The sequence below is a fragment of the Lipomyces chichibuensis genome (assembly GCF_038497645.1).
Source record: "Lipomyces chichibuensis strain CBS 12929 unplaced genomic scaffold V1513scaffold_8, whole genome shotgun sequence".
NCBI lineage: Eukaryota > Fungi > Ascomycota > Lipomycetes > Lipomycetales > Lipomycetaceae > Lipomyces > Lipomyces chichibuensis.
This window is the reverse complement of record NW_027117460.1, coordinates 277,087-289,526: the sequence shown is the minus strand read 5'-3', so window position 1 is coordinate 289,526 and position 12,440 is coordinate 277,087. Positions and strand designations below refer to the sequence as shown.

The 12,440-nt window shown below is 48.7% G+C and overlaps 6 protein-coding genes across 6 annotated transcripts; 3 read left to right on the top strand and 3 right to left on the bottom strand.

Annotated features, from left to right (window-relative positions):
- Positions 1–626: 626 nt before the first annotated feature.
- On the bottom strand, positions 627–2,500 carry V1513DRAFT_478326 (uncharacterized protein; the record flags this gene model as incomplete). Its single annotated transcript, XM_066900269.1, has 4 exons — positions 2,140–2,500; positions 1,526–2,085; positions 1,261–1,469; positions 627–1,191 (listed from the first exon to the last, which is right to left on the bottom strand). Exons 1-4 carry the CDS (start codon positions 2,381–2,383, stop codon positions 627–629), a joined length of 1,578 nt encoding a protein of 525 aa, XP_066754706.1. The 5' UTR covers positions 2,384–2,500.
- Positions 2,501–2,946: 446 nt separating this feature from the next.
- Positions 2,947–4,261, top strand: V1513DRAFT_441287 (eukaryotic porin/Tom40; the record flags this gene model as incomplete). The annotated part of the gene is made up of 2 exons (XM_066897502.1): positions 2,947–3,231; positions 3,530–4,261. Exons 1-2 carry the CDS (start codon positions 3,115–3,117, stop codon positions 4,259–4,261), a joined length of 849 nt encoding a protein of 282 aa, XP_066754705.1. The 5' UTR covers positions 2,947–3,114.
- Positions 4,262–4,865: 604 nt separating this feature from the next.
- On the bottom strand, positions 4,866–7,432 carry V1513DRAFT_483895 (WD40-repeat-containing domain protein). The gene is made up of 2 exons (XM_066900431.1): positions 6,020–7,432; positions 4,866–5,970 (listed from the first exon to the last, which is right to left on the bottom strand). The coding sequence occupies exons 1-2, from the start codon at positions 7,004–7,006 to the stop codon at positions 5,329–5,331; spliced, it is 1,629 nt and encodes a 542-aa protein (XP_066754704.1). The 5' UTR covers positions 7,007–7,432; the 3' UTR covers positions 4,866–5,328.
- A 151-nt stretch (positions 7,433–7,583) lies between these two features.
- Positions 7,584–8,806, top strand: V1513DRAFT_441281 (small subunit of acetolactate synthase-domain-containing protein). The gene is made up of 2 exons (XM_066897501.1): positions 7,584–8,502; positions 8,560–8,806. Exons 1-2 carry the CDS (start codon positions 7,665–7,667, stop codon positions 8,655–8,657), a joined length of 936 nt encoding a protein of 311 aa, XP_066754703.1. The 5' UTR covers positions 7,584–7,664; the 3' UTR covers positions 8,658–8,806.
- V1513DRAFT_441278 (peptidase M24, structural domain-containing protein) lies at positions 8,721–10,777 on the bottom strand. The gene is made up of 3 exons (XM_066897500.1): positions 9,329–10,777; positions 9,230–9,273; positions 8,721–9,172 (listed from the first exon to the last, which is right to left on the bottom strand). The coding sequence occupies exons 1-3, from the start codon at positions 10,645–10,647 to the stop codon at positions 9,123–9,125; spliced, it is 1,413 nt and encodes a 470-aa protein (XP_066754702.1). The 5' UTR covers positions 10,648–10,777; the 3' UTR covers positions 8,721–9,122.
- On the top strand, positions 10,760–12,374 carry V1513DRAFT_412295 (uncharacterized protein). Its single transcript, XM_066895749.1, has 2 exons — positions 10,760–11,530; positions 11,584–12,374. Exons 1-2 carry the CDS (start codon positions 11,024–11,026, stop codon positions 12,190–12,192), a joined length of 1,116 nt encoding a protein of 371 aa, XP_066754701.1. The 5' UTR covers positions 10,760–11,023; the 3' UTR covers positions 12,193–12,374.
- Positions 12,375–12,440: the final 66 nt, after the last annotated feature.

Below are 12,440 nucleotides of genomic sequence, written 5' to 3'. Positions count from 1 at the left end.
TGTAGATTAGAATATTTTATTGCCTTTAATCACTACCATTAATGGTAATATAGCAAACAGCGCTGTTACCGTCGCGAGGTTGGTTAGCATCTTTGGGACTCAGGAAACCAGCTATCAGAACACATAGAGCGTTAATATCCTAACCATCAAACAAACTACTAGAGACTCTGTTCGTCGTCGTTAGACATCGGCGGAAGGCTAGAGTTAGATTTTACTAAGTAATGACGAACAAAACGATATCTTATATAGCAAACCATTCTTTCGTATGAAGTGAGCGAGTTACTCGAGATCAACAGCACTCTCGAGAAGATAGATAGCTGCCTACATTGCCACATAATCTGGCAAAAGAAAGCAAAGCAATTATAATACCAAACCAATTAGAAGCAAAAAAACACACTATAGTACTTGATAAGAGCTAGCCTAATTAAATGTATTCACATCAAACTTGAACACTTAACCGTAACAACTTTTCATAACAAATTACCTTACCGCTGGTTCAGATACTCACCATATTAGATGACGAGCGGTATTCGCTTCGTGTAAATTTGCGAATCTGCTCGAATTAACACAACACAGAATACGAACTTTTAGTATCCAACAATTACCATCCTAAATTATACAGCCTCTTATAAACCCGGTGGCGGCGGTACGGCAGAGTATTGCCCCGACAAGTTGCCGTTTGAATCTTGTGAGGATGTTGGAGGAAGCTGCGGCTGCTGCATGTTGACCGCTTCCTGTCCAGGTACCTGTGCAGGAGGAGCACTACCGCCGTTTGCTGCTTGCTGTTGTTGCATCTGTGCATAATACTGTGCATAATATTGCTGGTAGTATTGAACATAAGCTTCATAGCCACCGTAAGCCGCGTACGGGTCCTGGCCAGTAGCAACGGCAGCGTAATACGCAGTATAATCAGGTTGCGCATTGCCCCCTTGTGGCGATGCACCAGTAGCACCAGCCTCGTTGGGAGGGGGGGATTGTTGCTGTCCCCGGTATTCTCGATCTTGATAATTACCTCGCCCATCCTGACCACCACGATAACCGCGGCCACCATCGCGATTATTATACCGCTGTTGCTGCGGTCTCGGATTCGCCTTAAAGGCGTTGTAGCTATCAGTCACAGTTTTCACCAAATCCTTCGACAATTCAACTGCACGCGCCAAGTCATTCGGATCTTGGCCACTATAGCGAACCCTATGTGTCAGCATTCAAATACAGCACTCACCAGTAAAATGGTCAGTGAATAAAGCATCATATACATACAGAATATGGAGAAACGTGGGCTCGTCGCTTTCTCTACCGGTCGCTTGCTCGATAAATTGGGATCCTCTACCCTTAATCTGCACTCTGCAACCAGTTTCGGACTGGATATGCTTCACGTTGGCACCCATTGGGCCTACAATCTGACCACGGACATTGAAACCCGGCAGATAGTCGAGACCTATGAGAACACGGTCTTCCATCCATCGACGCTACCAATGTATTAGCTTCTACACCAAACCAATGCTGGGCGCAAGAGGATACTCACTCTATATTCACCACGTTGAAACGGTGGTCTCGAATCTGCATGTTGCTGGGGTCCAGTAGGAGCGCCACCGAATCCTTGAGCACCGTCGGCAGACAATTGTCCTTGGGGAGCGTCTTCTCGTCGCTGGAATCCACCTGCAGCAGGCGGGGTTGACTTTTCCTTATCCTGGGCCATGAGATTTTCTACTATGACAACAGCCTTTTCAAGTCCCTCTTTCGTTAAACTTGTGACATGCAGGTATAATGGTGGCTCTTTCTCTGTAGCTTGGGATTTATCCGGATAGTACCTCCCTCGTGTAGTAACATCCGCGCCTGTCTCAGTCTTAATCATGGCCTGCGTCTGGCCTTTAGTCAAGGTGTATCTGTTCATTAGATGGTTGATTTCTATGTCGCGGATATAATCGCCATCTTCAACGACCGGCTCTGTAGTACCACGTAGAGCGGAATTAGGGAGATTCACAGTCGACAACTGCGGCTCGCTGCCGGAAGATGGCGCAGAAATACTTCCGCCACCTCCTAACTTAGCTTGGATCTGGGCATTAATACGTTCGGCGGCAGCAGCTAAATTCATATTAGTCTGCAGATAGTCGCATAGCGTCAAGCAACCGCACTTACCGGCAGCAGCAATAGCATCGCGCTTTTTCGAGGCAACCTTGTCATCATGATAGGGATTAAAGGGATCATTCTCTGCGCTTTGTTCACGTCTCCGGTGTCCGCCCGGGGACGACGACCAGTCTCTGTCACGTTTGCTCTCTCGGTCTCGATCTCTGTCTCGGGAACGATCCCGATGATGGTGATGACGACTGCGGTGTCGGTCAGAAGGCGACCTGTCACGGTACCTGCGGTCATCAGAGTCCATGATGTCAGCTTGTACTGTAGGATGCTAGACAGAAGAATCCGCAGAGATTTTCCGGCGTGGTTAACTGAACGCAACCCGCGATCGAAAAAAATCCACACCGCAAACTGTACGTCGTCAGGATCACTGCAGTGCGTTGTACGAACTTAAGGGTTAGGGTACATTTTGAGCTTTCAGCCCGGCGACATGAGGAAACTCGAGAACCGCAGAAAAGGTTTTATGGGCTTTTTGCAGCATCATACGTGCAATAATCTACAGTGCGAGGAGCAGTCAGTCATGCCATAGAGCCAGCAAATGCAATTCGTATTTCTTAGAACCGAAACTATTTGCCGCGACGCGAAGCACACGTTGGTGCGTTTGTGGCGCAAGTGGATGAGTCTCGGCACACAGTCCCGCGTGGGCCGCCAATTGGCTGCTGCCGACTGGGGTTTGATATTACATAATATTCCGTGACGGGAAGGCGGCGACTGTTACTTGCTGGCACATACAAACTAGTCTACGGTTAGGGCAAGAAAGAGAGAGCAAAATAGGCAGAAAATCGCGCCAGTCGTCACTAACCCACCCGGTCTCGCGGGATTGTCCAATATATCCGCATGCAACTTTCCCCCCCTCCGCCTTCCTTCCCTGATTCTTTCCCCCTTCCTTCACCTCTCTGTCACGCTTGCACGCCTGCGCAATACGCTCTGTCTTCGTGAATTGCTCAATTTCTTGAATTGATTTGATCAGCTACAAAAATGTCTGTCGCTGCCTTCTCCGACATTGCTAAGAAGCCTAACGATCTCCTGACCCGGGACTTCTTCCATCTCTCGCCCGCTTCACTCGACGTCAAGACCAGTGCTGACAATGGTGTTGTAAGTGCTTCGATCTACTGTCTCCAATTGCTGTAATATTCTTGTGTCGTGGAAGGAAATTGAAGTCATGTATCCTTCACCTATGCTACTGGCCCCTCTGCAATTGTGTTTACTCGATATTATGATTGTGGTTTTTCGCGTGCTTTCGCATGGCCCGTTAGAATACGGGTCCTCTTTGATCTAATATCTCCCCGACGCATTGCCACGTGTTTTGTCAATTCCATTGTCAGAATTCGATCTCCTATTGTTCATTCCGGGTTTTATCTTGTAATTATGCTGACTGAAATTGCGTCAACAGACCTTTACCGCGCGCGGAAAATCTTCACCTAAGGATGGCTCGATCTCTGGTGCTCTCGAGGCTAAGTACAGCGACAAGTCTGGTATCGCGCTAACCCAGTCCTGGTCGACCTCAAACGCAATCGACACTAAGTTCGAGCTCCCTCCGTTGATCCCCAACCTCACCTCCAATGTTGCGACAACTTTCATCCCCTCGTCCGGCAGCACCAATGCCAAGCTCTCGCTCGCCTACAAGCAGCCTCTGTTTCAGTCGAACGCTGTCGTAGACATCTTGAAGGGTCCCACCTTCACCACTAACTTCAGCTTCGGCAAGGCCGGTGTCATCGCCGGCGGTGAGATTTCCTATGATGTCCCTGTCGGCCGTGTCACCAACTACGCTGCTGGTCTTGGATACGGTGCTGGTAACTTCGCTGTTGCTTTGACTGCCGTCAATAAGCTTTCCATCATCTCGGCCGCGTACTACACCAAGGCCACCCCCGCCGTCGAGGTCGGTGCCAAGGCCACTCTCGATACTAAATCCACTTCCCAGGTTAATGTCGAGCTCGGTGCCAAGTACACTATTGATGCGACCACCTCTGCTAAGGTCAAGATCTCCAACACCGGCCTTGTCTCGCTCGGCTACTTGCAGACCATCCACCCTGGCGTCAAGCTCGGCTTGGGTGCTGCTGTAGACACCCAGAGACTTGCCGAGCCGGCTCACAAGCTGGGTTTCTCTTTCTCCTTCGAGGCTTAATCCGACAGCGACCACTTTGCGTTAATTTAGAAATATATAGAAAACGGAAGATTAAGATATGCTATCGGAAGATGTTTGCACGATTGTTAGAGAAAACAATGGTGAGTAAAAGGATATAATAGCGCACCGAGGCAGGGTGAGACAATAAATTGAGATAATCTTGTTGTTTTTGGACGGTTTGTTCTTGATAGATGGCTGAACAAGAGAGTTTAATTTGTTGCGTTCATTTTTGTTTCTCGGTGTATATGTAATCATCATGATGGGTCAGAGACCATATAGCGTATCTATTAGTTGTTCAACGGCTTCTTATTAGTCTTGTTGACTGGTGCACATGTCCACCAAGTAAATAAATCTCGCTGGCAGGCATGAGATTAGCGTCGCCCGTGTTGTGACTTCAATTCATTGGAGATGCGACAAAAGGAGACTGGGATATCAACAACAAAAGTACGAGATGCTGTGGCTTACTCTATTGTACAGTCTTTTCATCAGCACAGTAATATCTCCAACTATTGAATGTCCTCGACTAACTGGTTCAGCGAGGCCAAAAGCAGCTGCAACTTCCAGTGCAGCATTGCTATGGCAAAGGTCTTTGGCACCTAAAATTCTCTCTTTCACAACACATGCCTCACAGGATGGAACATTTTTAGTTTGTGATTCATCGAATCTGAATGTTCTCAATGGGCAATGGCCGCGTTGGTATTGAAATGACAAATATCAAACGTATACTCATCTCAGCCCAACAGCGTAAACTTTCTGATGTCAATGAGAAGGCTATTATTGATAGAAATGATGTTCACTTTCGAGCATCCGGCGAACTACTGCTCGATAATGACGGCAAGTGCAGACTTACAGATACAATCATTAATACATACAAAACAAAACAGACATACGCCATCCAATACATTGTGTAGAAAACACCGTCCCCGGTACCTCAAAATAATCCCATAAGAATAATCACAGTAATCATCACACCATATGAACAACGAATATTAACGTCACGCAGCCGACCAATGAATATGTATGCGACAGAAGTCAAATCGTATTCTAGTACATCCACACCCCTTCACTTATGATGCACTATTTGTCCATATCCTGATAGTGTTATCATCACTTGCCGACGCGAACATGTACTTGTTCTTCGGATTCCACGCGACTGAGTTGACACCCTTCGTATGTCCCGATAACACCTCGATCAAGGACGCGTCGTCTTTCTTCCATACGTAGATACTAGCGTCCTCACTGCCAGACACGATGAAATTATCCGCCATACCACCGAAACACGATCGAATAATGAACTCGCTCTGCTGCTGGCCCACGCATTTCCGAGCTAATTGAATCTTGTCTATATCCCACAAGTGAACTTCCTTGGCCGAAATATTGACAAGCGCATATTTGGAGTCCTTCGATATCGAGACCGACGTCATTTTTGCCTGTAACTGGATTTCCGCGGTCAGTTTATAGTCTGAGCGGTTGTAGATACGGATCTTGTCATCTTGACAAACCGCAACAATCTTCTTGCTGTCCGGAGTCAGTGCCAAATCAAATACGCGAAAATCGGTCCATTGGTGGATCGTGGTGCCGTGAATCGACCACAGAGTGATAGGTTTTTCAATGTCCAAGCATCCAGTGAGGAACTCGTCCCCGGACTGCATCCATGCACACGAAGTCACTGGCTGCCCGAACGGCACCGTGAGCAGGCAAACACATTCCTAAGTTGGCATTAGCGATAGTACATATTGAAGGATCAAGACTTCGTACTTGGACATCCCACAGCTTGACAGTGTGATCCAATCCGCAAGTAATTAACGTCGTGTCATCTGGAGACCACGCTAGCGACGTCACAGCGTCGGTATGGCCGTGAAACACCCTGATGCTCTTGAAAGTGGCGACGTCCCAGATAATGACAGATAAATCTTTCGAAGCAGATGCCAACTTGGTGCCGTCGTTTGAGAACGCAACGAACCACACCTCTCCAGTATGGTCAGTAAGTACATGTGACGTTATCGACGGGAACTGATTCCTGTCGCAAACATGATCGGTGTACAACGAGACCGGACCATCAAAATTGTGATACGTGCACTTGAGGATCTCGTACTGTTGCGCTTGGTCCAGCAGTGTCGCCAACCGGTGCTCGGGAATCATGACCGCAGGTGATATGTACTTCTGTAGCTCGCGTAACAGCTCGCTTCTCGAATTACCTTCAACACCCGTCCACCCTGCTTGATTGCGCAAATCTTCAGCCGATGCGCACATCATAAGTGAAGAGAGACAATGGAGTTGCCGAGTGTCGTAGTCAAGCACTGACAATTCGCCCCTCAATACGCCCAAGGCGGACACCAGGTCGCGTTGTTCGAGCAGCTCGAGAAACTTCTGTTGTCGTATCAAGAACTTGAGGGTCACCACGTCAGTGCCAGCTTTGAGCTCAAATTCCATCAGTAAGCGCTCGGACTCTGCCCATCGACCATTTAGCACCGCTGTCCGGAAGGCCGCGACGTCTGCACTCTCGATCGAGCACATTGACTCAGCCTCGAGAGCAGCAGCTGCGGTCGGGTATTCCAACTCATGCAGTGCCTGAATAATAAGTCTAGTGGCCTCAAGCTTACTAGATCCGAAGTAATCTGCTTCATGGGCGGAGTTGTTTAAGAGGTTAGACGTGGCTCCGTTCGCCGTTCCATTCTTCAGGATGGACGAGTGCCCATTGCTATTCCCGTTCTCTTGAACTACGTGCTCTAGACGCATGGGCATGGCGACCGGTATTCGGTTCGTGTGAGCGGTGGCTGGCTCTGTAGTATCAGTGCCACACGTGGGTTCGGTTCGTAGTCGCTTGTGCCTGTGCAGGCGAGATCGGTCGTTGTCTGTTACGTCGGGATTTTCGATCGATGAATGAACGGCGTTGGCAGACTCGAATTCGGGCTCGACAGGCAGCGCAATATCTCGTTCTTCGGCAGACAGATCGGGAGAGAGGGGGCGGCGGAGAGAGCTAGCCACGGCGGAAGCGGGGGCGCGGCGAAGTAGAAAAAGGCTGTCGGAGGCTGCACTATGCTTCAGGCGCAGCAAAAAATGAAAGAAAACGCACAGAAGTGCTTTGGATGCTAGACGAATGGTGCTTTGTTTACTGGATCAGCTCAAGATAGAAGAGCCGGGCCCGACATTAGGATGAGCGTGTCGGGCACAACGATTCCCACAGACCGCCACAGGCCCCTCAACGCTGACGCCGGCTAAAGGGGGCGATGTCTCCAGAGATGCACGTGATCCAAGACTGCCCAAACGAGAGTCATTCACGCTCGACTTTCGCGAAGTTTTCTTTGTTCCAACTTCAGATCTTCCCATACTAGCCCCTCTTCTCTGCCTACACGCCTGTCAACCTGCCACTGCGCTGTTCCTAAAAGCACGCGTGCATAGTATGGCCTCTGTCGCGCGATCACGCGTTCCCGCGCTTCTGCGAGGTGGTACGCGGTCCTTCCACTACTCGCCGATTGCGGCAGACTCCTCATCCTCGACATCTGCGCTCGCGTACAAGGCTCTCCACCGCCGCGCCCGCTTCCCAACCCAGCCCAAGATCGAGACCCCGAGCTGGTCCGCGTCAACAGCAGTGTCTTCAATTCTATACGAGATGCCGCCAGCAAATCCACAGCCGTCAAAGCCACACGTCCTCAACTGCCTTGTTCAGAACGAACCTGGTGTCCTCTCGCGCGTCGCCGGTATTCTCGCCGCCCGAGGGTTCAACATCGACTCGCTTGTAGTCTGCAACACCGAGGTCGCCGATCTGTCGCGCATGACTATCGTTCTTCAGGGCCAGGATGGTGTCATTGAGCAGGCCCGGCGCCAGCTCGAGGATCTCGTCCCAGTCTGGGCGGTGCTCGACTACACCAACACCCCCACCATTCAGCGGGAGCTCCTTCTCTGCAAAGTCTCCTTGCTAGGCCCCGAATACTTTGAGGAACTTCTCGCGCACCACGAGCATGGCATGTCGGAGGCACTGGGCGAGGAAAGCATCGGCGTCATCGAGGAGGAGGAAACCTATGCCTCGTATCACCCTTCCACGTTGGCTCCTAGCGAAGCCCTGCGTCACAAGCACGAACACCTCGACGCAATCACCAAGCTCGCACACCACTTTGGCGGAAAGGTCGTCGACATCTCGATGAACAACTGCGTTGTCGAACTATCTGCGAAGCCAGATCGAATCACTGCCTTTATCCAGTTGTTGCAACCATTTGGTATCTTAGAATTGGCACGAAGTGGTGAGTATTTTTAACTCGTGTAGTATATTTCTGGGTCGAAGCTAATTGCTCTTCAAGGAATGATGGCCCTCACGCGATCGCCACTCGAAACATCAGCGAAAGACAGCAAGACCGCTGAGGAGGTTGTCGATGTTTCTCAATTGCCTCCTGGTTAAGACATCTACAGTATGCTCGAGAGCTGAAAAATAAATGTATATGCGTGTCACGATAATGAGGTTCTATAGTTCAGGCATAATTTAGAGTGTTGAAAAGTTTTGGTAATTGTACATGGTGACCCGGAATAAACCTACTCTATTGTGCATCGTTTAAGGTCCAGGACGAATATCTAGGCTCAAGTCCTTTAAGTTGAGAAGTGCTGTAGTAACGCTGAAATGCTGCACTTGCTAATTCAACATGCATGCACAACTTGACCTGCGTAAGCCGCACTTGTCGCATGTCCATAGAAAAACGGAGAAAAACGTTCTTTTGCTTTGTACACATCTGACCGACAGAATGGATTCAACTATAAAAACATGACTGATTTAATAGACAATAATGGCAGAAGACAATAATGGCAGACCCAAACACAATTACACTATCCGATGAAAAGGTGCATATACGATCATAAATAGATATGCGGTTTAGAAATCGTCACCGCGCGAAACAACTTCCTTGACCGTCGGACGAAGGACTATCCGTGCGTTAGCTTATTCGGCCCAAGCGAGCTTGCAAAAAATGAGTTACTCACGAATAGTGTGTTCATACTGAGCGGTCTTGGAACCTTTTACGTCACTGTAGTAAAATGTTAGCCATTTTCGTTTCTTCACATTTGCGGACCAGTACGCACAGTAGTGGGGGATAATCCTGGACTACACCAGACATTACAAGATTGTTCAATGCCAAAAGGTATTTTTCTTCACCAAGACGATCAAGATATCGTCGACAGAATGGAAGTGTCCCAAAGTTTTTGTCGATAGTGTGCAACAAACTCTTGGCCTTATTCAGTCTGAGAGGGATGTGGCCCGCATCGACACGCTTTCCATAGTGCGAACACTCTCCATCGGAGTGCACAAATCCTCGGCCGGTACTGCCGAAAGTCTCGATCGCAAAAGTCTCGCCCTCCTCCATCTTTGTCTGATCTCCGCCTTTCACAATAGGTACACTTTTACCGCCGTGAATTTCGTACGGATTGATGTTGTGTCCATTCAAATTTCTGATAGGCTTAACTTGCAAGGACTTGCCGCCAATCTCGACCTCGTAACTCTCCATAACTTCTTGAATAGCGGCTCCGATGTCACACAATCGAACATCAATTCCAGATTCTTTGATACCAGTATTTGTTGCATCCTTTACTGCCGCAAGCAAATTGTCGTACTGCGGATCAAAAGCAACAGTGAATGCCGAGTCAATAATCCGTCCGTTAACATGAACGCCAAAATCAACCTTCATAACGTCGTCATACTGCAAAACGGTCTTGTCACCGGCGTTAGGAGTGTAGTGCGCAGCACAGTGATTCAAACTCAATCCAGTAGGAAATCCCATACCAGCATTCATGCCATCTCCCTCAGCTAAGTTTCTGACTGCACTCTCTATATTTTCGGCTATCTCGATTATAGTCAAACCCGGCTTAATCATATCTCGGGCGTATTTTCGAACTTCTCGGTGAACCTCGGCGGCCTTACGCAAATCGTTATAAGCTTCGTTATTCATTCTGTCAAGATATCTCTTCTCCTCATTTGTCGTCCTATAGTTGTTGTCGTCACGGTACTCCAGTATCTCTCCTTCTGGATATATGCCACCTTGGTAGAACTTAGAGATGCCAATAGTGGGAGGGTTAGTCTGCTTCACGGCACCACTATTAACCGCAGTTGCAGCTTTCGATTTTTTCTTTGGCTTCTTCTTCTTCTTCTTTGGCGCAGTGGCGGCTGATAGATCTGGAATTGCGGACCCAGTTTCGTCGTCAGTAACGTCATCATCTGGCGGTGTGACATTTTCTGGAGGAGGAGTAGCAGTCTTAACCGCTGCTGAAGTAGGGATAGAAGGAGGAGCTGCGTTGTCGGAGACTAAAATGTAGTTCATTAGCCTGTGGAATTTGTCAGATTTATTTGACAGGAACATACGCGAGACGGCAGCAATATTGCCCAGCAAGTCGGCGGTGGAGGCCATAGCTGCACAGTTTCAACATGCAGTAGTGATCGACACGGTGCAAACAGAGAAAGGGAGATGCCGGTTTCCTGTCGAGGTAGGCGCAAGAGAAAGATCCATGCAAGATTAAGTGGTTAGCTTGGGATTGGGATTGGGATTGGCAAGCAGAGCTACAAAGTTTTGCTGAGCGGAGGTGTCGGGCCCGTCCGCCGGTGAGTCGAGTCGACGCGATGACATAACCCTGACCATTGTTCCTCTCAACCAGCATCACCAGCATCAACTCATCAACCTTTGATCGGCCTTCTTTCAGCATCATTAGTTTGAAAATTTCCCTAGCATTAACTATATGCTCTCTTTTCGACATTGTCACTCACCAAATTCATTGGTTGAGTAGGTAATGCCCTGCGCATGTCAGCCACTCATGGCGCGTGCCACTCACTATGAAGCTCTGAATCTACACCATACTGCAACCACCGCGGAAATCAAGGCGCGATTTTATGCGCTCTCGAAGAAATATCACCCCGATCGACTTGTTGCCAGTCCAGATACTGAGCGCCAACATGCGCGACAGAGATTCCAGGCCGTGTCCGAAGCGTATTCCATACTCGGCAATCCAAAACACCGAAAGGAATACGACCGTACAATGCGGAATGGCGCCAGAAATAGCACTGCGTATTCGGACACATCCGAGACACATAATACTTATTACCGGACTTCCGGCGAAAAGCGACAACGATACTCAGGGTTAAATCGGACGCACATGCGCTCGAAAGCCGGGTATACGGACGAGCATTACGGTGGTTTTGGTCACAAAATGCCACGCAGTTCATATCCTACGAATCCGTACAACGCTGGTTTGGGTGGTGGCTATGCGACAGGCTTGAATGACGATGTTCCGCATTTTGTAAGTGTTGAACTGGAAAGGAGGAGTTGATGGATTATAGTAATTGGGTTCAGGACTACGAGAAGCACATGAGACAGCAGCTAGCATACGAATCATTCAGAAAGGAGCGGGACAGGCAAAAGGCTGCTGCGAAGCAAGGCCCGTTGTACGCCTCTGTCTTCTCTTCGATCAATTTGGATCCCGATGCATATCGTGCTCGCTCAGCAACGTTTGAATCTCATCCTCGTGCACACCCATACCCACACCCACAGAAGCCAACTCAAGCGCATCCGCAGGATAAAACATATTCATCGTTCTCACAGTCGTCCTCGGATACTACCCAGTCCCGAAAATCAGCAACAGACAGTAGCCAGCACATATTCAGACCCACAACTGCTCGGTTCACACAAGCGACTCAGTCACAGAGCCAAGCCTCTTATTCTTCGCCATCACAACCACACATGTCGACAGCTACATCTAGCACGCAAAACGCGCATACCCACCCACGAGCACGCACACAGACGCAACGGCAGCCTCACACATACCCAAGGTCGGCGGTGTCGTCAATATCATCGTCCGAATTTCAATTGCCCTCAACTATTTCCCCGGGCAAAATTGTTGGTGTATTAGGCTTCATTACCGCCTCCATGTATATCACATTGCTAGCAACCGGCGTGATGTGAACAAGTACTATAATATAATATATATTAGTGCATTCATCAGGTCAGCAAGGGTGTGCGTTTTTCCAAAATTCATAACGGTCACAGTTTGCTGGGTTAAGACCTATTGGTTTAACGTCCATATTGGAGATTTAGGTAGTTAGGTCATTGTAAATTATGAATAAAATGTATATGTATCTACTTTGCATTAGGAATGGCCTAACAAGCAGACCAATTGGAGAATGCGGCCGTACTCCCCTAACCCGAAGTCT

What these genes read in the sequence shown, in the direction of transcription:
- V1513DRAFT_441281 (XM_066897501.1), top strand. Translation starts at nt 7,665, where the DNA reads ATGGCCTCTGTCGCGCGATCACGCGTTCCCGCGCTTCTGCGAGGTGGT. An exon ending in CTTAGAATTGGCACGAAGTG is followed by an intron (nt 8,503 to 8,559) that starts GTGAGTATTTTT and finishes TTGCTCTTCAAG; the next exon opens with GAATGATGGCCCTCACGCGA.
- V1513DRAFT_441278 (XM_066897500.1), bottom strand. Translation starts at nt 10,647, where the DNA reads ATGGCCTCCACCGCCGACTTGCTGGGCAATATTGCTGCCGTCTCGCGT. An exon ending in CAGGATTATCCCCCACTACT is followed by an intron (nt 9,274 to 9,328) that starts GTGCGTACTGGT and finishes ATTTTACTACAG; the next exon opens with TGACGTAAAAGGTTCCAAGA. An exon ending in TCAGTATGAACACACTATTC is followed by an intron (nt 9,173 to 9,229) that starts GTGAGTAACTCA and finishes ACGCACGGATAG; the next exon opens with TCCTTCGTCCGACGGTCAAG.
- V1513DRAFT_412295 (XM_066895749.1), top strand. Translation starts at nt 11,024, where the DNA reads ATGCCCTGCGCATGTCAGCCACTCATGGCGCGTGCCACTCACTATGAA. An exon ending in ATGACGATGTTCCGCATTTT is followed by an intron (nt 11,531 to 11,583) that starts GTAAGTGTTGAA and finishes AATTGGGTTCAG; the next exon opens with GACTACGAGAAGCACATGAG.
- V1513DRAFT_483895 (XM_066900431.1), bottom strand. Translation starts at nt 7,006, where the DNA reads ATGCCCATGCGTCTAGAGCACGTAGTTCAAGAGAACGGGAATAGCAAT. An exon ending in TCAAGCTGTGGGATGTCCAA is followed by an intron (nt 5,971 to 6,019) that starts GTACGAAGTCTT and finishes ATGCCAACTTAG; the next exon opens with GAATGTGTTTGCCTGCTCAC.